At 37.5% G+C, this 24,179-nt stretch overlaps 3 protein-coding genes across 7 annotated transcripts; 2 read left to right on the plus strand and 1 right to left on the minus strand.

The window, feature by feature from the left end:
- Positions 1-105: 105 nt before the first annotated feature.
- Positions 106-4,492, plus strand: LOC143209039 (uncharacterized). 2 transcript variants are annotated; one of them, XM_076424175.1, is made up of 11 exons: positions 106-1,674; positions 1,826-1,961; positions 2,088-2,269; positions 2,369-2,538; positions 2,684-2,837; positions 2,909-2,959; positions 3,057-3,189; positions 3,273-3,628; positions 3,701-3,993; positions 4,066-4,173; positions 4,271-4,492. In XM_076424175.1, the coding sequence occupies exons 1-11, from the start codon at positions 1,600-1,602 to the stop codon at positions 4,359-4,361; spliced, it is 1,749 nt and encodes a 582-aa protein (XP_076280290.1). In that variant the 5' UTR covers positions 106-1,599; the 3' UTR covers positions 4,362-4,492. The 2 variants fall into 2 exon arrangements, with proteins under 2 accessions (XP_076280290.1, XP_076280291.1); XM_076424176.1 differs by having other exon boundaries at positions 106-1,544; positions 1,845-1,961.
- Positions 4,493-6,947: 2,455 nt separating this feature from the next.
- On the plus strand, positions 6,948-9,971 carry Wda (will decrease acetylation). 3 transcript variants are annotated; one of them, XM_076423227.1, is made up of 10 exons: positions 6,948-7,355; positions 7,449-7,559; positions 7,702-8,041; positions 8,128-8,360; positions 8,427-8,609; positions 8,711-8,863; positions 8,970-9,117; positions 9,220-9,388; positions 9,517-9,700; positions 9,794-9,971. In XM_076423227.1, the coding sequence occupies exons 1-10, from the start codon at positions 7,234-7,236 to the stop codon at positions 9,924-9,926; spliced, it is 1,776 nt and encodes a 591-aa protein (XP_076279342.1). In that variant the 5' UTR covers positions 6,948-7,233; the 3' UTR covers positions 9,927-9,971. The 3 variants fall into 3 exon arrangements, with proteins under 3 accessions (XP_076279342.1, XP_076279341.1, XP_076279343.1); XM_076423226.1 differs by having other exon boundaries at positions 6,948-7,335; positions 7,402-7,559; XM_076423228.1 differs by having other exon boundaries at positions 6,948-7,302; positions 7,402-7,559.
- Positions 9,964-21,424, minus strand: LOC143208642 (uncharacterized). 2 transcript variants are annotated; one of them, XM_076423225.1, is made up of 13 exons: positions 20,404-21,424; positions 16,288-16,900; positions 14,638-14,791; positions 14,247-14,557; positions 12,341-12,537; positions 12,150-12,183; positions 11,940-12,080; positions 11,510-11,745; positions 11,228-11,342; positions 10,824-10,889; positions 10,654-10,760; positions 10,291-10,509; positions 9,964-10,207 (listed from the first exon to the last, which is right to left on the minus strand). In XM_076423225.1, the coding sequence occupies exons 2-13, from the start codon at positions 16,828-16,830 to the stop codon at positions 10,063-10,065; spliced, it is 2,268 nt and encodes a 755-aa protein (XP_076279340.1). In that variant the 5' UTR covers positions 16,831-16,900; positions 20,404-21,424; the 3' UTR covers positions 9,964-10,062. The 2 variants fall into 2 exon arrangements, with proteins under 2 accessions (XP_076279340.1, XP_076279339.1); XM_076423224.1 differs by having other exon boundaries at positions 10,291-10,512; positions 20,404-21,400.
- Between the last annotated feature and the right edge of the window lie 2,755 nt (positions 21,425-24,179).

Here is a 24,179-nt window from a genome sequence, read left to right on the forward strand (position 1 = left end):
ATACCAGGTATCTTTCAAAGCACTGCAGTATTACAGTATTTCATTTTGGAAATCGGTCAAAAGTAAGCTTTTAGCAAGAACGCTAGAGAGGCTGTGAAAGATATGTAAGAATTCGTTTTCTTTTTAATACATTTGCATAAACGCCATGTATGTTCTATAAGTTTTATGAATTGATAGCAATACTCTTTATATAAACAACCGTAAAGTAGATATATTTAAAAAGTGTTTTTTTTAAGCAGCTTTAGTAGTCATTATCTGCGGCGTAATATATATAATATAATTATCCACGATAATGCTTCGTTTAGTATTTATTATTCAGCATTCATTGGCCATGAGTAACAAACAGCGGATATTTATGTAATTTTCTATTTTTAAATACAAATCTCTCAAGGTCACCCCTGAAAGTAGCAAAAAAACGATGAGAAATATTATTGTAATATTTCTTTTGTCATATAAATAAATATCCGCAGTCCAGTCGTTATTACAATTTTGCGCACTATTAATTATAAGTACCCAAAGATTGTTAAGCGTGTTTAAACTTTTGTTTACACACTTCATCAATTCTTTCGTAATCATCTTGAAGCTGATCTATCTAAAGAAAGTTAGAGTGTATGTATATGTCTATAAATATGTAATGCCATGTAAAACATAAAAATTCTAACATTATTTTGCACGTACTTTGGAGTTTTCGTATTATCTTATTTCTTCGTGTATTAAAAAGTGGGAGTGTGAACGAACCCGAAAATATCGGGAACCCGCACTCTCGAAGATATTTTAAGACTTAAAAGTATCGGAATAGAGGATTTCGAAAAATGTGGAATAGCTAGTATAGTAGCAGCAATGTGTCAATGACTTATAAGTCATTTTAATATTCTATATATTAAGATCAATAAACATAACGCGGAAATCATATATCTCGCTTGCACTCAATGGAGAAAAAGAATAATTAGGATTTCCTAAACCTTAGGATTTCCTTCCTTGATAAACAAGTCAGATACGATCCCTAATAACGGTAATATACGCTAACGGTATTTCCACGATGTTTATATAATTACATTCTCAATACTTATTGATACTTATTTTCCTGTAAAATTTTATCATTTTACATATTTCTCTTGTACTTTTTTTTTGTTCAAAAGAAGCAAATATGAGTTATATAATGAATAAAATATGCTTTGATTGTAACCGCAGTTAAAAACGGCGCTGTAGAAATGACGCGCCAGCATATACATATATATATATTACGCGTTGGCATATATACATATGTGTATATGCTCATATCGTCACTCGTTTCAAGTTTTATTTTTTTTTCTGTCATTTTCTCTTCGGAGCGCAGTGAAATGAAGAATAAACGTTTTGTCGCCCTCTGTGATCTCACCAAAAATGATATATATATTAAAAACTGATAATGTTAATATTTAGCATTCCAGATAAAATCTGTTAGGAATGATAAGGTTGTGTTCATTCTGTATATGTATATGTATATATCTTGCTGCGAGAATTTGTGGGAAATTTAAATAATAGGACAAAAACACATTGAATAGGTAATTTTCGATAACTTTTACAATTCAATATATTAGTGTCTGTTGAAATAAAGATATGTATCAAGGTTATCATATTGCCGTTTTCCTCCTATGCAACTGTTTATCTGTTTTGGGATTGGACAAATGTGATGTGAGTATGTAATGCAGAAATCAGTTTTTAAAATTTTTAAGCAATTCTAGTTTGCTACATTCATAGATTATGTGTTTGTATTGCTTATGTATGTTTAATCTAAATACAAATTAAATATATTTCAACATAATAGATGTAATTTGATATGTAGATCATATGTGATACCAAAGGATGCAGAACAGAAACTGTTGACCTAGGCCTGGATAGATGTACAAACGAAGATATAAAAACAATACCTAATAATTTTAATTTCACCACGAAAGATGGAGAACCTACCGAGTATCCTGGTAAATATCAATTTGCATGTCTATACTTTTTATTAAATATCACCACACGTGTTGGCACAAATTAGACATTTCCATGATTCTATTTTTGTATATATAATAATACTCTGATTTGGCAATTGTTCACAGCTAGCTTAGAAATAAGCTTTGTACCACCAAAAAGTGAGTGCATATCGAAGATAACTTTATTAGCAAATGAGTCAATTAATGAAACGGAATGCGAAAGTCATGACTTTCAAAACTTGAATCGTACTGAAGTACATATGTCTGAAAAGAGAATATGTTTTTGCAGAGATACTGCTCCCATTTTGGTAATTATACTCAAGTTTTTTATAAAATTGTTGATTGCAGTTATATAATGTATATGAAACATTATACATGTCCTATATTATATTTTATTTTTGTTACAGAATATAAGCTACAGATACATATTTACAGCATGTTATGCCATGCAATTTTCAAGTTTCAGCCATGAGAAGTATACATTTAAAAAATTCTTGAAAACAAATTATAAACGCACAACGATCGCAATCCCACAATTGACGTGTACATATCAAAGTATGGATTTCAATAAAACGGAGTATGTTTAATTTCAATAGTTGGCAATAAGATCGAAAACATTTTAAGACATACAAGACGACATAGCAAAGATGTTTCATTAGAAATTCTGAAGAAACAACTTGTTAAAGTTATAAGCTGCTATTATTCACATATAATTTTCGTAGGGAATTCCTCTACTTTGAGGTAGATGTCACAGTATCACTGGTTTCCGAATTGAATTTAGGATTAGGATTGATCGACAATTCAACTGGTCAAGAGAACTGTGATATATATGGCGATGTGTATGAACTGAGAAAAAATTGGAGCTTTAATATTTCGGTATACTTTCACAATTGCAAAACTTGTTGTGCATTTGAAACATATTGTTTAATTATAATATCTTGTTTCAGGAAATATACCACGAATTTGAGGACAGTACGCCTGGTGATTCTACGTCTATGGTAATTCTGTTTCCGATATGTATCGTTTATTGCATTACTGATGATTGATTATTAAATTTTCTATTCTATTCTAATTTTCTATTCGATTTTCTCTTAGCAATTTAGAGGAAAGTATAGGAAACTGATTGCATTTAACATTAAACCTATAAAGAATAGGCATTACTGTTTTTATGTAAATATCAACGATGAAAGATGCGAAGACAACAGTTTATGGAAACCTTCGTACAAAAGTAAAAAACAGTTATTGATCTGATTTTTGTATTAATTGTTCATTCGAGTAATTTAAAGGTTATAAACGAGAGTTTTTCTGCAGATTGCTACCCTATACCAACAGTTAACCATATTATCAATATGGCAAAATTAGTAGACGGTACAAGTAACTATATATACTGGATAATAATTGTTACCTCGTTAACTGGATTGATAATATTTATGACTGTAAGCTTTGTGTACATTGTAAATACGCATATCTGGAAAAAGCACTGCATAACTGCTGGCCAAAATAATCAGAAAGTTCATAAGAAGAGCAATCTATTAAATGTTTCGAAGGATAAAGATACTCTTGCTATGTGCACAGACATTGTATTATTATATCCGAAAGGTCCTGAATCTTTTATGTCGTTAATGGCAGAGTTTCGAGAACTACTTGGCAGAGCTTGCCAGTGTTCCGTAAGTAACAAATTTTCTCTAACTTTCAAAAGATTAGACTTTTAAAAAATTAATGCATTCCCTGTTTTGTAGGTTCACGATTGGTACAATGCAACAGAATGTAATTATGTTGCTGAAATGGGTGGTTGCAACTGGTTTGCTGAAATGCTCAATAAAGGATGCCGTATTATTTGGATAGATACGCCAACAAGCAGGTTGCTAATTGCTAAAAAATTTAAAAGTCGTTTTCTCGTAAAGAATTCCAGGGAATATAAATTTGATGAAATTTCCGACTTTCGAGATTTGGCATTTACCGCAATATTTGATTTGGCAAAACATAATATAGAGCAATCGATACAACAGCAACATAAACATTTTATCGTAAGGTATAGTATCGCTATATATTGTAACGAAAGTTAATTAATACTGCTGCAAAATATATATGTTTCGTATTACAGATTAAAAGGATTTGAAATTTTCGATAACGAGAATGATCCATTTCTCCGTTTGTATCCAGATACACGTTACGTCGTACCCCAAGATCTAAACTTACTCTGCTCAAATTTGTAAGCATTTATTTTTATCTTATTATATGTATGAATTTTTTAAAAGTGGTCGATTATACTATTATGAAATATTTTATATTTTTTATGTATTTTCCAGATCATTATTAGAATCAAATGTGATAATACCATTCATCAGCGGCGAAGACAAATTCATAGAACATCTGTGGTGTCACAGTGACAGCTTGTGACTGCAAATTTGCTCACTGTCCTGTCCTAATTCTTCATCTCGATTGAATTAGTTTTTTTTTAAATACATCAATTTCTGTATATAACTTAACTTACTTTATTTAATGATGACAATAAAAAATATTCGATTTTCTTTTCTGTACCTTATTTCAGTATTTAAAAAAGAACTTCCTCTCGATTTCGAAATCGTAATATTCATGTAAATAGTTCAAATAGTGTCTGCTATTTAAATACATAAAGTTTCTTTATTAGGATGTCTCCTAGCACATGTCAACAAATTTTGGAATGCGTCTAAAGTCTAAATAAAAACATTTTTGCTATGCTGTTGTCAAGACGATGTTGAATGTATTTAAATAATATATAATAAATAATATACCTTATACGATGTAATATGAAAATTGTTCTCATTCTTACGCCTATCCTTTGATGTAAGCTGCAGCTGAAAGAGTTTCCAGAATCATTGAAACAAATATTACAGCATCGAAAACGAATTCATGTTACAATCGGAGAAAACAGTCCGATCTTTCACGAATCTTCCTATTGCATTTAGGGATTCAGTTTGGTCTAATTAATTAGTTATTAACGATTTCCGAAAGGTTAGTTTAATCTACCAATGCCCGTACCGTAATGCACCGTAATGTGTAAGATAAGGAGAGGTTGAGTGCAGGAAAAGAACAGAGCTAGACTCACTCGTGCCACCTACTCTCAAGACGCTGCTAATCCCCTGATACTCCTGATAACATGAAACTGTCAGAAAATTCATTAATAACTCGCTTTCGATAATAATTTGTAACAATTTTATGGTCGGACAATGTAGACTGGACCATTAGCAACTTTCACAGTACATTTTTGTTTCTAATTGGTTTATAATTAAATAGTTATCAACAATTTTCCGGACCTCTGTCCGGAAATGAGTTGAAAATTATTGATACCATCTTATAAATAAATTGTTTTCTAACATTCCAGACATAATTTGTGGAGATTTATGATCGAAGAGGATAGAATAGATCTCTAGCAACAACCCAGTGGCAATTTTGTATAGATCTGACTCGTATTTAATTAGTTATTAACCATTTTTGCAGAGGGCATTTGTTTCTCCTATGCCTGTAATGTGTAAGACAAGGAGAGATTGAGTGTGCGATAAGGATAGGTAGAGTGACGCGACAGTGTCGCCATCTATGGTGGCGGAATTGTGAACTAACTTTCCCTATCCTTCTCATGTGTAAGACAAGGACGGCGATAGTGTGCGACAAGGACTGAAGAGTGCCACCTCCTTCTTCGCGGATTCTAATCTCCTGGTACTTACCAGGGCCTACTAGTAGGCGAACATGAGATTAAGGAGGTATCCGACAAGGACAGACTTATGCGATTTACGGAGAGCGACAAGGACAGATATAGACCACTCTCACTCTCGAATGGCACGAGTGAGCCTCGCTCTGTCCTTTTCCCGCACTCAATCTCTCTTTGTCTTACACATTACTGGCATAGGAGGAACAAGTACCCTTTGCAAAAATTGTTAATAACTAATTAAATACGAGTCAGATCTATACAAAATTGCTACTGAATTGTTGCCAGAGATCTATTCTAGCTTCTTCGATCATAAATCTTCACAAATTATGTCTGGAAAGTTAGAAAACAATTTATTTATAAAATGGTGTCAATAATTTTCAGTTCACTTCTGAACAGAGGTCCGGAAAATTGTTGATAACTATTTAATTATAAACCAATTAGAAGCAAGAATGTACTGTGAAAGTTACTAATGAACCAGTCTACATTCTCCGACCATAAATTGTTATAAATTATTATCGGAAAGCGAGTTATAAATTAATTTTCTGACAGTTTCATGTTATCAGGAGTAAGTATTAGGGGATTAGCAGCGCCTTGAGAGTAGGTGGCACGAGTGAGCCTCGCACTGTCCTTTTCCCGCACTCAACCTCTCCTTGTCTTACACATTACTGGCATAGGAGGAACAAGTACCATCTGCAAAAATTGTTAATAACTAATTAAATACGAGCCGGATCTACACATAATTGCTACTGAATTGATGCCAGAGATCTATTCTAGCTTCTTCGATCATAAATCTTCACAAATTATGTCTGGAGAGTGAGAAAATAATTTATTATTATGATGGTGTCAATAATTTTCAGTTCACTTCTGGACAGAAATCCAGAAAATTGTGAATAACTATTTAACAACTAACAACATCTAATCAAAAACTATACGTGAAAGTAGCAGGAGGTCCGCCTCGTATTCTCCAATCGCTAAAGTTGATTAATTGCTGCTGTGAAGCGAGTAATTAATGAATTATCGATTGATTCGATAGATGAGTGAGAGCGGTCTATGTCTGTCCTTGTCGCTTTCTGTAAATTGCATAAGTCTGTCTTTGTCGGATACCTCCTTGATTTCATGTGCTCCTATTACTTACCAGGGGATTCGAAGCGCCGCGAAAAAAGAGGTGGCACGAGCAACTTACACATGGGAAGGATTGGGGAAATTAGTTCACCATCCCGCCACATAGATGGCGCCACTGTTTCTCTACCTATCCTTGTCGCACACTCAATCTCTCCTTGTCTTACACATTACGGGCATTGGTAGATGAGAGAGATGTGCCGAATAATACCGGTGGAAGCCTCGTTGATCTCGGTTTACTTTATCGATGAAAATATACATTCACATAATTGATACTTTTCACAAATATCATTGACCTTCGTATAAATGATTCGTATATTTATCAATGTTTATATTCCATTCATGCTTGAAATAGTTGCTGAAACAACGTACTTCTGACCTGACAGTTTTTGCAGTTCGACACACGTTTCTTATGGTCGAGCCTTTCAAAACTTTTGAATGTAACCAACGTGTAATACCAAAAAGATGAAACGTTTGAAAAGTGAATTGATTAACGCGTCAATCGAGTCATATTTGAAACGACGTCATTACCAGGCAGGCTGCATTCCTACTTTTATTTCAAGAAATGTATTTAATATTGAAATGCAGTAAGTAAACACAATATAACCTCTACTGATCCTTTAACCATTGCAGACTAGTGAGGTGTTTTGTAAAACTAATCAAATTCATTGTCGAACCAGCGATGAAATGACTCTGAATGCAACTGTTGCCTCTGCTACGTCTCAAGACAACTCCATTGTTTTTAGTGCTATTAGCATTGATGTTGCTGCTGCAGATCAAGCGTATCAACGGTATAGTCTTTGGTTCACTCACATTTTATCCTTTTATTATAATATCTTGAATTCTTGAACATGTGGTTTTATAAGAGAAACTGCTTGTAAATCGATTTATTTGTTTCTTGTTTTAATACAGTGCACGTATGATTTGTTTTAGATTAAAGATGTGGGTAAATATTGCACTCAACGATAAATTGAAAATGGAATTAAAGGGGCTTTTATACCCTGTGTTTTGTCACTTGTATCTAGAGATGCTACATGCTGGTAACAAACAAGCAGCCATTCAGTTTTTAAAATCACATCAAAACGAGTTTAATAGCGAAACCGAGAAAGACTTTTTAGAAGAGCTGTCTAGCGTATATTCGGTACAAGATATTGAACTGAGACCTTTAGTCAATTCATTTAGAACTAGAAAATATAAAGTCGATATGTCTGATGTTGCTCATTTGTGTCTTCAGCAGTTTCTTTCGAAGCACGGACACATTATATTAATGCAGGTAACGAAGTAGTATCGAGTTAAATATTACACGCGTATAAATGTTCGAGCACGATTGTCTGTAACTTTATTAATTTCATTGTTTAGATAATAAATACACACCTGACAATAATTAAAAAAATGGATGTGCCTGAAACAGACACGGAAGGATCCGAAGAAAGTGGTTTAAGATGCGACGTAGGAATAAATGGATACGTAGAGCAGCCGTCGGGTACCGGAGCTGATCGTGAAATGCGAGAATTACAAGAAGCGATAAGATTAATTCGAAATAATGCGCATCAACCTTTACGAATATTTGCAGTGAACAACGCTATCGAAAAGTAATTGCGTATAAATATAACTTTCAGATATATTCGGACAAAAATTAACATTCTTTACTATTGCAGTGCGAGTAGCGGTATAATTCCACCAAATATGGATAAATTAGCAGTAGGATTTAGCACCACAGAGATTAGGCTATGGGGTATAAATGAAACAGTATTAATTAAGCCAAAGCACGAAGAACCCTCCTTCTCGTTTGCCTCTGATAATCCATTTTTAGATAAATTTTATGAATCTGGCGACAGAACGTAAGTTTAATAATTTTTTCATTCGGTAAATCGCAAACGTCTGCGCAATAGACTGTTTCATCGCATCTATACGGAATATAAGTTTTTGTGCTTTCTTTAAGGACTGAAGGAGGGGCAGTGATACTTAGAGGACACACAGATATTGTACATGATCTAAGGTTTATTCCAGAATCAGAAATATTACTTTCCGTATCTAGTGATAAAGACATGAGGGCGTGGAGACTTAACGATTACACGTGTGCCGCGATTTATAGGTATTTACGTATATTTTATGTCAACGCATCCAATATGCAATTTAAACAAAACATTTATTTATTTAATAATGCTGTTAACGCAGTGAATAATAATTATTTGTTTCAGCGGTCATAGTTATCCTATATGGTGCATGGATCTTAGCGTATTCAATTTATATGTGGCGACTGGTTCTCACGACAGAACCGCCAAATTATGGTCGTTAGATAGAATATTTCCATTGCGCATATTTGCTGGTCACTTTCTAGATATAAATGTACGTATTCTATAAACAGAAATCACACACAAGAACGCTTGAACACAGTTTTCATATGTATAAATATATGAATTAACGGCTAGCGTAATTTTGTTTTTGCAGTGTGTAAAATTTCACCCAAGCGCTCGATATTTGGCGACTGGGTCTGCCGATAAGACTGTCAGATTATGGGACAAAGATGACGGGAATTTGTTGAGGGTATATATTGGAGCACAGTCGACGATTTATAGTTTAGCTTTTAGTCCGGACGGAAAGTATTTGGCAGCTGCTGGTAAAAGATATTTTCATACTATACTAAATATCAGGATCACAAATGCATTGCCACAATTCGTTTCCAGAAATGAAAATACGTAGTAAAGTTTTATCATCTAATATAATCCAATCGAATTGTGTTTTTAGGTGATGACAAATCTATCTCTGTTTGGGATTTAGCGACCAATGCGCTGTTAACCGAACTTAAAGGCCACGAAGACACGGTTATGAATTTAGACTGGAGCTTCGATGGCCAGTACATTGCCAGTGGAAGTCTGGACGGCACTATTCGTTTATGGCCTACTCATGATCATATTAAAATCCTCAATAGGTATCTTGGTTTAGTAAAATGAAATTCTTGTCATGAAAGAATTGTTCTTACATTCTGTAATTCTCCCTTCAAACTTCTATATTTTCTTTTCAGTAATTCATCAAATGTAGTACCTGACATGGAACCACCACAAATATACTCAACACACTGCTCGAGTATTCTTTCCCTACGTTATTACAATAAGAATAATTCGCTCGTGTGTATCGGAACGGTCGACGGTTTGTAATATATTAAATTAAAGCTGAAGAAAATTAAATGCGATATATTTGTACATTTAGGTCTTTTATTACTTTTCCTCGTTAATATCAGTACACTCGATACAAGCTTGTACTGCTAATACTGTAGCACCGTGGAAGGACAAATTACGACACGTTTGCCTTACTCTCGACAACTGACATTGTAATGTAATTTACATAAAATCCAAGGAGGAAAAATAATATGTACCAAATTCCCGGTCGCCATGTCTGAAAATTTGTTGTTATTCGTAGGGGTTCGGCTGTTCGTATACTAAAACAGAGAATTAAATACTTCTAAAAATACTAGCTCTTTATACGGTAGTATTTTATTACAGTTCAGATGTGTATAATTACCATGGCACTAATTGTTTCTCAACGATTCTAGATTCTAAAAGACACGTTGACCCCTTTGATGGCCAATCTTCATCGTTTATGTTATCGACACTCTCGTGATTTATGGTGTCAATATTATCGACTTGATCGTGTCTCAAGAGATTATTATTCTCTTCACGGGAGTTCCTTCTCGATTCAGTCTGTTCGGTGATGTCCCGTAACTCGACAACGCTGTTAGAACTGCTAATAAAATTAGCAAATAAAAAATATTAGAAAGAAATTAGAGAGGAAAATATTTGTTGTGTTTGCACTATTTTTGTAGGAGCGAAGGTGGCCTTTAATTTTTTATATGGGAAATGCTATTAATAATGCAAAAATACATACTCCTTTCGAGCTTGTTTGTCATTTTCCCACATCATCTCAGAGCACCAAGATGACTTCCTTATGGTGACTCTACCGGAAACAGATGAGTTACGTTGTCTGGGACAATCCTAAACATAAATTAACGTGAACATATCGAGTACAAAATTCAAAGAATTATTTATTAACGTTACCTTCGTTACATCTTGTGACGTTAAAGGCCGCGAAATGGTTGCAATGCTTGCTCTTCTTCTTGCCATCTGAAACGAAGAGTTGAGTCATTTATATAATTTCATTCGTGTTATTATAACACAGACGTTACTGGATTTTATGGGGTAATATTCGCATATTGTACGTATGTAAAAGCGTTTCACCTGCCTATGCTCACTTTATACATTATTTATAAGTATTTATGAATAATGCGCATACGTGAACATCATGAATAGTTAAAAACTAATTTGTGACCCAACACGATGCAAAATTTAAATCGAGTTCCTGAAAATGATATTTCCGTGGGCGGTTGCTTAAATATTTGAATTATAAAAGTTGTTATCGCTTCTCTCGTGCAAGTACAAGACTCTTAGAATTATTTTCGCACCATTGTACGGTTACTCCAAGACGATCCATTTCTGTATCGCGATGGTTGAAGAGGTACGTCGTATATCTCTCCCGAGTCTTCTTCGATCACAATGTTGTGCATCAATAAAATTCGCCTGAAAATCAAGATTTTATATCTTTATCGATATAATTCTCATTGATTCGAATAATACGTTTCGACGAATTTATAGATCTTTGTCCGCAAAGGGTTAATTATCTCCCCTATAATTATTGCTCCCGCCGCGCCGGAGAAAGAATGATTTAACGAAGATGAAGGGCTTACTTGATCTCGGCAATTTCCGTAGACAAGTTATCACACCTCGTACGCAATATCTGAAGATATCTATCGGCTACGAAAATTTCTGGGGAGATCCTCTGCTCCTGAAGAACCGCTCCAAGTGTTTCAGCGGCGGAGGAGATTTTACACGCGCACGTTTTCACTACGTCCAACCTGTGGCGGACCCTTTCCACTCTTTCCATTGACTCTCCATCCGTGTGCAAGGAATAACGTGACAGATCCTGCACGAAAAGATACTTCATGTTCAACAAAGTATTTAGAATTTAGAATAATAGCAGGTTGCTCGAATAACATGAAATGTCAGGGACTTCCATGCTTCGAATCGCTACCTCTAGGCTTCGGTGTTCATTACTCATTTTGTAAGCCGTTATCGCTACGGAATATATGTATATGTATACGGAATTATATTGTATACCTTTATCTCCTCTTGTAATTTCTGAATTTCATCTTCGAAGTTCTGTTCCGACAGGTCTCGTTGTCTTCGCGACATCGCCACTCTCCGTTGCAAAGTGATCCTATCCGTGCCGAGCCCGATCGAAAATGCGATGTACTTCCGCTTTAATTGAAACAAGTTTATCAAACAAACCGTAACTTTTAGTTTTCATTTGTTCCATCGGTCGCTTACCTCTAGCTCGCTTTCCGACGAGACAAGGTTGTCCCTGAAATGAATTACGATCAATTACGTTCTCCGTTTACAAGGTTGCCATTATTTTCTCCACAAAAGGTACAAAGAGTACATGACAGTCGCATCGATCAATATTGCAATAAACGATATTCAAAAGTAAAATTCAACGTCCTTGGTTCCACTCCACTCACCTGTACAGATTACTCGTTTCATCGAAGTTCGCGAAGCCCATATTTTGCAATCGGCAATCCGCGAAGCTAGGAAAAGCTCGGAACTGGTCTTCTTCATTGACTTGCTCCTCCTGTTTGCTGCAACCGCAATGTCGTTTTGCTCGATGGTACTGTTTGCAATCGCCCTCGGACAAAGATCGTCTCGCAGCGAAGAATCTCTGCGGTTTGATAAGATCGAATGCATGCTTTTTCCGAACGCTTCCGCCCTGGTTCCTAAACTATTCGGTTTTTTCGACGATTACGCCTATAAATACCCGACCACGCGATCGGTCTTCCAGACGATAGTCTCCGGCGTCCGTTACTCAAATCCCTCACTTCCTAGTGGTATTAGGTGTGCCAATAAGTGATCTATTTTTACCCGGATTCTTACGATTCGTTTCGGACAGAATGGATCACTTCGATCAACCCACCAACGCAAAGGGCGACGACGACGACACATTCTCCATCAACACCTTACCCAAATAAAAGATTCCGACCTGTGTTTTATTTTTAACCAACCTGCACCGCCATCTCATTATGAAAATAGTCGATTATTTATTAGTACACCTAATATATCCCGGGCTGCGCGGCTTCTGGAGTAAATATTATTTTTCCTATCGGACGGTATAGATCACCGGATGTAGTGTGACCGTGTGGTGCATCAATGATCCAGGCTGCATCAAATATTCGGAATTTCGGGCGGTGATCAAGATTCTTGCTTGTTCGAGATAATTCTCGTTCCCCTTCCATACATCAATTGAATTACATTATTTGAAAATTTGAAGAACGAATTGGTGACATTTCGAATGGCGAGATTCGGGAAATTTAATAATATTCATTTAAACACGTTTTTAAATGAAGAAGAAATTGATGAAGCGTTGATATTCTACTTTCTGTCAAGAGTCAAGAGTAGATTTTTCGCGCGCGTTTGGGCAATCGGATCGTGAATTTATTGTCGACGTCGTGTCAACGGTTCGAATGAAAATAAACAGACACGGAACAAAAAGAGTCGAGTATACATAGATGTTTGGACTCCAGATGAGTTTACGACGCAATTTGACATCGAATTTTTGCGGCTCGCGCAGCTTGCGAAACGAAACGCAGCCGAATTGAAACAGGAAGGAAATGGTAAACGTTTCTGCGTTTGCAACGGAGACCTAACCCAAACCTAATCCTGACCTTCAGCATCGCCAGACATTCTAAACATCGTATCACACTGCGATATTCAAATAAAAATTGTTTAACTTTTGTGTTTGTGAACGATATTAGGTAACGCCGCGTCGCGTGTATTGCGCGGCGTAATTCAATTTGTATCGATATTGTGTGGGAGAACTGGACTTCACATGCGAAACAAAGAAATCGATTATCGTGTTTCGAGCACGTTTCTCAATTTATGAGCACTGGAGTGCGATTCGATTTTACCAGGAAAACAATAGAGAAAATTGATTTGTTCGATCAAAACATGTTGGGTGAGATGACAAGTTTATCTCGAACATTTTCGTTACATTGTATAGTCAGTAGACTGCGGATCTTTATGCAAAATAAAAATGTTTTGCATTGATTGTGGGAAGCAGAAATAACATAAAAATTGATTTTATCCCTTAACGACTTTGTTACATTAAAAGCAACGTTACAACATTCTTGAATTTTTAAAATCTTTTACTGTTTTACAACCAATTTCTTCATAAATGTACAAGATCCGCAGTCTAATAATCAGCAAAAGTTGTACGCAAATTTGTGCATGGACTTGTTGATGGGATTTCAAGGTCGTTTTCTAACGAGAGCTGTTTCGCTGATATTCGAACGACCATTGCACTCGGCAATTTTGACAATTACGACGATTATCGTCTACAACATACTAAAGAACAGCAGCATAAGGATTACCAACTTGTTGCTTCTCTCGGTTAGTCTGGGCAAGGTCATCCGTCTTCTCTCCGTCGGTGATCTGAATCGAATCCGGTTCTCCTGGAAGCTCGGCGATCGAGAAGGACGATGGAGGTCGCGATCGGTCGTTCCTCGTCTCCTCGATCCTTTCCAGTCCACCATTTTCCTCGATTGCTTCGTCCTCGCTCTCGGATCCGGTCGAGCTATCCTCGTGATTCGACATTTCGACGCCGACTGCTATGTATTTTCTGCGACCGGCACTCGACGCGTCCACAAACGTCGGCGGACACGCCTGATCTTTGATCTTGACCAGATCTGCGAACGAGAGTATAGGCACCCCGATAAATATACAATTATCATATTTTTAGTTTTCTAGAATTCCCCGCAAAATTTACCATCGCTCGCAGCCGCTGCTTGTTGACTCTGTCCAAACCCGAGATCCTTCTCCACCCTGTAATTTTCTATGCTTTCACTGGACGACGCGCTCTTGCTGGCCGATGGAAGACGATCTACCTCTGTGGAAGAGTTGGCGACATTTTTGTCGACGCTCTGATCGAAAATGGGAACCATTACGAGCGAGGAAATTTGCTTTGACTCTTGACGGACCGGCGTGGATTACGCTAAAGCCTTGATATAAATTCTAAGTGAAACCCTCCGTGCTGTTTCTTAGATCCTGTGGTTCTACTATCTTTTTGGCACCTCGCCGAAATGCAGCTCAAATTATGTCGTTTTTATTGTCGTTCTAATAAGAAAAATGCCACAAATAAGTTGGCGAAAGTCCCATAAAAAAATCATGAAAAATAAGGAAGTTTTGTAACTGGATTAGCAGATATTCGGGATATTCGTTTTTCGTAGATCCTATGATTTCGATTTTCTTACACCAAGGCTTTAACGTAGATGCAAAATGAAATATATAAATCGGGACAACATAGGGAGAACCTACGAAATATGAGGTAATTACTAATTTATACTCATATTAAATTTTTTCCTTAAATTTCATAATTTTACTAATTTCTTCTATAATTTTAACCCCTCCTTTTAAATTACATAATAAATTTGCTAATTTACATTCTAATATTAAATCTTTCTCATAAATTTAATAATAAATTTACTAATTTATATTATAATTTAAAATTCCCTTTCAATTTTAAATTTTATTTTACTAATTTATACTCGTATTCAATTTTTTCCTTAAATTTCATAATTTACTAATTTATTCTATAATTTTAACCCCTCATTTACTAGTATTTTACTAGTATAGATTATACAGTTCGGTACAGACTAAACAGTGCGTGGTATAATGTTATAAGCTAAATATGTATTTTATAACAATTCAGCGATAACTAAGAGTCGTAGGAGAGGTAAAAAATTAGATAAGCGGGTACGGCGTACTTCTGCTGTATGTCAAATGTCAATGTCATGTTTCTTAAGTATCCGGTTAATTTGCAAGTCCTGCCGTTTACGTTCTTTTACACGTTCGCTGCCAGCATCTGTTCCTGCGAATGCATTCTTCTCTGTTCAAATCTTTTCTCAAATGCAACGTACCTCTCTCACGGAATAATAAAACAATTTATTACGTGGAAGTCACGGAGTCTTCGAATATTGCGTAATTCTCTTAAAAGCGTATCTTTATGATCTACGTAGTCGTACATCCAAGAAATGGGAAGTTCTATCATTGAATAGGAAAGTGTACAAAATGAATACGACTGTCTCGAAGTAAACCGCAAGATCGCGATCGCGACATGTCTGTGACGCGCGAAGGTTCACTTAACGAATGAATAATTTTTCCAACAATCCGCTGGGACTCCCGCGGTTATCTAGCGGAATATGAACGACGATTGCACCGGGTCTAAGAATTCGGAACGGAAATATTTTCGCAGCGATTGGTAGCGACGTCTCAAGGCGAGTCATTTGATTTACCGTGAATATTTGGTTTACTGTGAAAATAAAGCCTGGACCTAAATACTCTTCCGAGAGAACGCGCGGCCGTTAAGAGTCAATTCTCTCTAGATATGTGTATGCGCGCTACTCCAACCGAATCTTACTTTCGGTCCTCCGTTTTCCAGCATCGGTTGTTTTTCGGTGGACGTTTCATTGATCGACGAACGACTGTCGACGACGTTGTCACTGGCACGAGGCAGCTTCGGTTCCATCACCGGTGATCTCCTCGATGGAAAGCATCGAGGACTGCTCGGTCTCTCGCTGAGACAATCATTCTCGCTGTTGACGAATTTACCGTTCTCGATCAACGATCGGCAACTGTTAACGAAACCTTTCCTGCAGGGACTCGTTTCACGGGAATCATCTCTGCTCCTCGATCCTTCATCTTGCATGTCGTTCGAACCGACCGCGACCGAGGGATTGCTGGACGTCCGACGGAATTCGAGCGTGTTCTCTTGATCTTTGGCCTCGATCACGTCGAACGATCGACAGAACACCGACAGCTTCCGCGTCGGAACCTTCAGCAGATCCGCATTGTTCGTTGACAAGCTGTTGTTCAGTTTCGAATTTTGTCGGTCGTCTTTCGACTGAAGTTTCGGCGACTGGAGCGGCTGACAGTCTGGTTTCTGAACAGCGGACTCGTCCATTGATCCACGATTTAGTTGATGGCCACTGCCTCTCCACGATACTTCGTTGGATCGGTTTGCTAAGCTTTACCTATTCCGAGATAAAATGTTATATTGGGTTGTCCGGAAAGTTTCTATCGGAATGCGTACGTTTAATATTGTTACATTTTGCTATGGTACGCGACACAATCCTAAGATTTTACACGTTTACTTTGGAAATAGTATACATATAAAAAGAAAGTCCTGACTCACTGACTCATCAACGCCCAGGCTAAACCCTTGGACCTAGAAAGCTGAAATTTTGCACAGATGTTTCCTTTATGATCTAATACAAGGAATAAGAAAGGATATTTCGAAATTCAACTCCTAAGGGGGTGAAAAGGGGTTGAAACGTTTGTGTGAGGAATATTTTATTTGTGGTCGGATTTGCTTGAAACTTGATCTTTGATATAATTAATCGAACACCTATTTCGGCATTTTAAAAAATTCAACCCCTAAGGACGTGAAAAGGGGTTGTCTATGTATGTAATATACAGGATACAACGGAGTGTACATTTTCCACCTTTAAATAAAAGGAATTTAAAAATATACTAGGCGTCTTATTATTCTGTCGAGGACTGTATACAATATACAAACAACGTGATCATCTGTTTATTAAAACGGACAGAGGAAACGGACTTTTCCGATGGGTCCCATGGAAATCACCGACACAAACTTCCCCGACACGGTTTTCACCGACAACATTTCACCGACAATAACTTTGGCCGACAACGAACTTGATCGACAACGATTTTGACCGACAACGAATTTGATCCACAACGACTTGAGACGACCACAGTATGTATTATCATATGTATTATATGTATTATCATACTGTGGTCGTCTCAAGTCGTTGTGGATCAAATTCGTTGTCGGCCAAAGTTATTGTCGGTCAAATCTGGAATCGGTGAAATGTTGTCGGTGAAAACCGTGTCGGGGAAATTTGTGTCGCTGATTTCCATGGGACCCTTTCAGATAGCCTAATACTTGTGCGATGTAACAATATTAAATGTGCGCGTTGCGAAAGAAACTCTTTGGACAACCTAATAGTTATGTAGGGACACGTCAAGACGTACATTTTCAACAAAATCAAATTGAAAATCGAATATGAACTTTTTAAAATTGTAAGTTGTAGCTGGTGAAATAAAAAGACTAGATAAAAAGTGTCCGTTCAGTTCATGAAAGTTTATGAAAGTGTTAATCGAGTGCACGAGTCTGCAGTTCCCCGAGCGAGCAGACAAGTTCACGAACCACCCACGGGTGTTCGACGCGCGGTCGGTTTGCCGTTAAAAAGATTATTATGTAACGGTGTAAGACGAGTACGCGACGATAACATGGAACGCGGACGATAACATTCGCGACTGGTCATCAAATCGGGCAGAATGTTTTAATTAACCGGATTGGTGCGCGTCGTTTTTCAGCCGCGTTTTTCTCGTCCTGATAAACAATCCGCATACATTACACAGGCCCGTTAATTAGTGCTGCCAATGTACTCAATTTAGCGCTGTGATCATATCATTGAGGCAGCAAATTGGCTTGTCCTTGCCACGGATTGTAAACGTTCGCGGCAGATTAAAACAGCCTAACACATGTGTTCCTCGGTCGTCGCGTCAATTCATTAAGATCAAACATCGTCAGTCGTCCGGTATGTCTTAATTGATTACTATAACGAATAATGCATTGCGCTCGCGGGTAAAAGTAGCGAGCGCCTGTACGAACACGATAGATCACTCGCTGATGCGGCTGGCTAGGTAAACCCTCTTTGCATAAACTTGTAAATTACGTCGCATTAACACCTAATCGAAATTTTCCGAATACTTTTACCCCGTGAAGCTAACGTGAAGTTTCATGCTGCTTGATATTTATGAACTTTTAACACGGGGAATTAAAATCTTTTTGCCTTGACCTGTTTTACCCTGTACATATTAGGTTTAGGACGCTTTAGGGTCTCTTTCTGCGATGGGTTTTAACCAAAACAAATACAATTAGCGCATTCAAACAACCGAACGAATGCGCTATTGATTTTATTTTATGTATTCATTACGTGTCAAGTGTGAAACAGCACGAAACAGCAGAAATGAAGGACAGCGATGATCGAGCTTCTCCTATCTTTAAAATAATCTATCGAAGGAGAATACATGGATCGTGGACGATCACAGCAAAGTAATTTATATTATTGAAGGTATCAATGATGTGAGTGAACGTAAAAAATCTTGTATTTCAGCATTGAACGCATTTGTTCAACGATTCACGTTACTTTTGCGTGGTCGCTGCTTTCTTCGTGCAGCTTCCAACCGCGTTTCGTAAAAATTGTACTACATCGTCGCGATGTCGCAATATTAACTGACGCAATACGGAATAATTGATACATTGACTAATTTTTTTTATGTTTGATTCACAAATTGTTCAAAATGACAGACGATCTTCATAATTACTGGTGTATGTAATGATACACACGGCGGCGGGATGCACGCAAGGTGTACTTGACCGCGGTGTACAAGTGCGGCGAAGAATCCGCTCAAGTGTGGCAATATTTTCTAAGATTTCGCAGCCGCTGTGTTTCTTAACCCCAACACTAAAAATTGCTGCACCACTATTCAAAATATTGTTTACATTATTAAATATACCGGTATATCAAATCAATTAAAGCGCCCGCTCTAGCGGTTACGTCGCCCCGGGCAAAAAGACAAATTGTCGCCCCTTAAGAATACATATATATATTTTTTAAATAAAGGTACATACCTTTTATCTTCAATAAAAATCAAATCATTTCATTTAAATTTTAACTCTTTGCGTTCGAAGCAATTTTAATTCGAAAATTAAAATCATTTCTTTCGACCCAGATCATTTTTATTCTATGTAATCTTTTTTACATTGTGCACATGAAATTCAACCAGTTTTCTCATGTAACAGTTGAGCTCTTCACAATTTATAGAAAACAGACGAATTTAATAATATTAAAACTGTTTTGAATAATTGTATGGCAATTTTTACTGGCGCCTTACAGTCGCCATTCGAGTGCAAAGGGTTAATAAAAGCATTTATTTTAATAAAAGCAAATTTTCTATTAATTGGGTATTTAACACGTCAATATTTTTCTCACACCACAACCAAAATGACGCTCCTAAATTTCTCGCCCCGGACAAATGTCCGAGTTGCCTCCCTCCCCAGTCCCAGAGCGGGCCCTGATTATAGGTAATGGAAATATTCTAGCGAGGAAGAAATGTTTAATTTTCCAGTTAAAATAGCTCCGAGTGCAAAGGGTTAAATAATACGATACTTATCCCGAAGAATAGCCCCCGGAGAACATTTCGAACGATTGCTTATTCGAATGGGACAAATGGACCGAGCGGATCGAGCAAGGAGCCGAAGATCGTGTCGCGGAACCGGTGCGGCGGAAAAACGTATCCGATCAACTTTCACCGAGCGGACCGGTCGCACACGCGAACTGTCGCGGGAATTCCGCGTTTCCTCGAAAATCTGATTCACGACGTCGAAACCGTGTCTAGCCGGGAATCACCGTTGCGAAAGAAGTAAATCGTTCCGTTCCCTTACCCTTACTCATGCCATCGGGAGTATGCGAAGGAGCTGCGGCGGCAACCACACGCTTGGCTTAAAAGGAAAAGAAGCACATCGTTATCGGCGATCGGAGAACCGCGTCGCGGCTATAAAACGCCCCGCGTTCTTTTTCCTTTTCGTTTGGTTCATACGACTGACCGGCGAAAAAGGACTAACCGGAAAAAACAAAACCGTAGAAACGAAAACAATAAAAGTAACTCGAAAAGAAGAGGCGGAATACGACTGGTACAAACTACTACGAACGCCGCTGGCAGACTGAATGCGAACGCGTTATAATGCCGCTGTCTCTTTTTCTCTCTCTCTCTTCCATCTCTCCCTCCTCTGCCTCCTCTCGGTTCTCTCTTATTTTTCCTACCGTCTCTTTCTCGCACCTACAACATTCTTCTCCCTCCCACGCTGCCTCTACTTTGCCTTTTCTTTCGCGATTCCCGCTCCTTTCATCCGGATTGAAATGTTTTTATGTCGAAAATGTTGACGACTACGGTGCGCATATATTAGAGCGAAACTGCTACACACGAGAGAGCCACGGGGAATCACGGGGAACGTCCGAGACTCGTTTCAACTTTCAACGATGATAATAATGACGTGAGGCCGAGCGGTTCAGACACAAAGGTCTTGCACCGATTTTCCATTATTCGGCAGATTAATTGTGGCTGCGAGCGAAAGGTCATTGCCGGTTCTAATGTCTCTTCGGACATTTTTCGTACATCTTTGAAAACTGAACAACTTTATCAACATTGACTTTCTTTGAGACGTTGGAAATAGTAAATAATTTTTTTGTAATTGCTATTGGTCGCAATTGGATTGCAGTTATTTACGGTTGACGGCGCGGCGAGGCAGTCCCATTTAGCCCCGTCGCAAGTTCAACGCGAAAGAAGATAATCCTAACCGTGTTAACGAAGTTAAAAGTCCTTAGGTTAGAATGGCACACGAGAATAGGTGTTATCGAGTAACGCAATATTGTACGGCGGAACGGGCACGTACGCGAAGCAAAGAAATCATCAAAGTGTTTACGCGAAAGTGAAACCAATTACGAGCCTTGACGAACACAAGCGCATGACGATTTCCAGCGTATCCCGTGGCATCTTAGTTATTTATATTCGATTGCATTTTGGAGAAAGTATTTAGGCCAATGTCGTGCAGACATGAACCTCGATATTCTATTTTTATGGGGAACCCAGGGGCGCGATATCGAAATACATATTTAACGAACCGGAGAATCAATGAACCAACTCTACTATCCTCTAAATAAAAAGGTATTCAGACGGTGTAATTGTATGTTTAACCGAATCATGAAGATTTAACCCGTTAAATAAAGTTGCCGTAAAGGCAACTCTTCGCAGATTATACATATAGATACCGCTGAAAACAACTTCATTCACTTAAGATCCAGAGGAAACTGAAAAATTGACGGGTGACAGGTAACACGAGTGATGAGTTAACTCGTCATACCCTCCGTCCTCCGTTAAAAGGTTCAAATTAATCTACAGTGACTCGAATTAATATTCGGACGCTCTAAAAAAGACGATGACTTTTTAAATAAATTTTGCTATATCATTTGAACTTTTTTGGGAAGCTAGAGCAATTAGTTGACTACAAACTACTAAAAGTTGCATCTTACAACTTTTCTATTAATATTCGGACGCTCTAAAAAAGACGATGACTTTTTAAATAAATTTTACTACACGATTTGAACTTTTTTGGGAAGCTAGAGCAATTAGTTTACTACAAAATACTAAAAGTTGCATTTTGCAACTTTTTTATGTGGGCCTGCATCGGAAATTTAAAAAATACGATTTGCAATATTTTGAAAATTTCGTCAAAATTGGTCGACGTTGCAATGGGCTACAAACGTTTAACGATGGTAAATACTGCAGATTTTCACAATTTTAAGAAGAAAAAGGTTGAAATCGTATAGTACAATATTAAAAAAGGTATCGTCTTTCTTGGAGCGTCCGAATATTAATTCGAGTCACTGTACATATTTATTTCACACGAGTTTACTACAGGATGTGAAAAGATATTTTTTTTTTAAATTCTAAAAGTTGCATCTTACAACTTTTTTATGTGGGCCTGCATCGAAACTTTAAAAAATACGTTTTGACATATTCTGAAAATTTCGTCAAAATCGGTCGACGTTGCAATGAGCTACAAACGTTTAAAGATGGTAAAAATTGCAGATTTTCACGATTTTAAGAAGAAAAAAGTTTAAATCGTATAGTACAATATTAAAAAAGTTACCGTTTTTTTTTAGAGCGTCCGAATATTAGTTCGAGTCACTGTACACGATCGAATTCGAAGGATACGCACATGAGAAACAGTTCAATCCGGTTCAGCGTTACTCGAAGAACATAATGTCGAGTTCTGATGAAGATCAGCATAACGTCTCGTTCTACGAATTGATTTGATCACGATCCTTTGTACTAGGAAGCTCGGACGATGAAGCATCCAGTAACGCAAATATACAGTTCCTTAGAAAACTACGGGTGAGTATCGCTGATCGTCTAAGTGAAACATGTTTCCCTTCCCCGCGGATCGCAAAAGGAACTTGTGAACGAACTTGGAATCTGTTGAAACCGCTTCGACGCGTACCTGGAGCTTTTGTCAGAAAAGTATTATACTTATCGTTCACGGTCATCCGACGATGACCCGACTTCCTACTCCGCGCGGCTAGTCTTGCAGTTTTTCCATTTTACAGTTACGCCTTCTTCAACACGGAATTGGAGAGGTTGAACGTTTTCGACGATTGATCGAAGCGACTTCGGGGTGCAGGCATTTTATTGACTTGTTAAAACGGCGACGGCGAACCTTGAAAACGGATGAAAGTACAGATTCCTTCAACGTTAGCTACGGGACTCGGAATACACCGATCGTTGTATAAATAACCTCGTATTAATATTAAAATGTTGAGTCGCTGTTCTACATTGTCAAGCATTTCTACTTCGGTATTTATTACTGGCATAAACGTGCAAGGCGTCGCAAGATTGACACGTCTATTTGAGGAATGTGTAATTTTTTAAATAATAGCATTTTTATAGTCACGAGGCGTGGCATGCAGCGTCTTCTTTTACTACAATAATTTATGACACGATCGACCATTCCGTGACCAAAAATATATATTTTCATTTCGTAACTGTATACACATTCTGGAACGGATAGAATAGACAAAAAAGATGAAAAAACATTGTGAGCTTACAAGATATAGGCATGTCAATCTTGCGCCACCCTGCGATAAATATTTTCTACGACGTTGTAGGGAGATCCTAATTCGTTCGTGGTTATACATTTGAAATTTTGTTTTCCGCTTGGCAATCAACGAAACCAGAAGAAATAACTTTGTTTCATGAACAATACGGTATCTGTTATAAGAATTTGCTTGTCTCGCGCGCGTTGTCGATTGGATTGTTATTACTCGTTTCATTACGCAAGGTGTCGCGTCAAATCGATTGATTGCAAACCTGCGGAACAATATTTCGTTTGTTGTTTGCGTCGAGATGCTATTCTCAGAGCCTTGTAATTTTCACTAAGCCTGCATTGTGCAAGATCTTCATCCGAGATCAACTGCTACGTGATCTGAGATTAGTGCGTCAATTATTCTAATTAATAGCATGACCACCATCGAATTAATGTCGATTACCGGCCACCATGACATTTCACCTTAAGACTGTAGTAATGAATCTCAATCGCGGTGCCGCCGCTACCAATTCAGGACAACAGAGCTTTTCAAGCTTGCTATCCCACTTTGAATAACA

Source organism: Lasioglossum baleicum, chromosome 5, assembly GCF_051020765.1.
Source record: "Lasioglossum baleicum chromosome 5, iyLasBale1, whole genome shotgun sequence".
NCBI classification, from domain to species: domain Eukaryota; kingdom Metazoa; phylum Arthropoda; class Insecta; order Hymenoptera; family Halictidae; genus Lasioglossum; species Lasioglossum baleicum.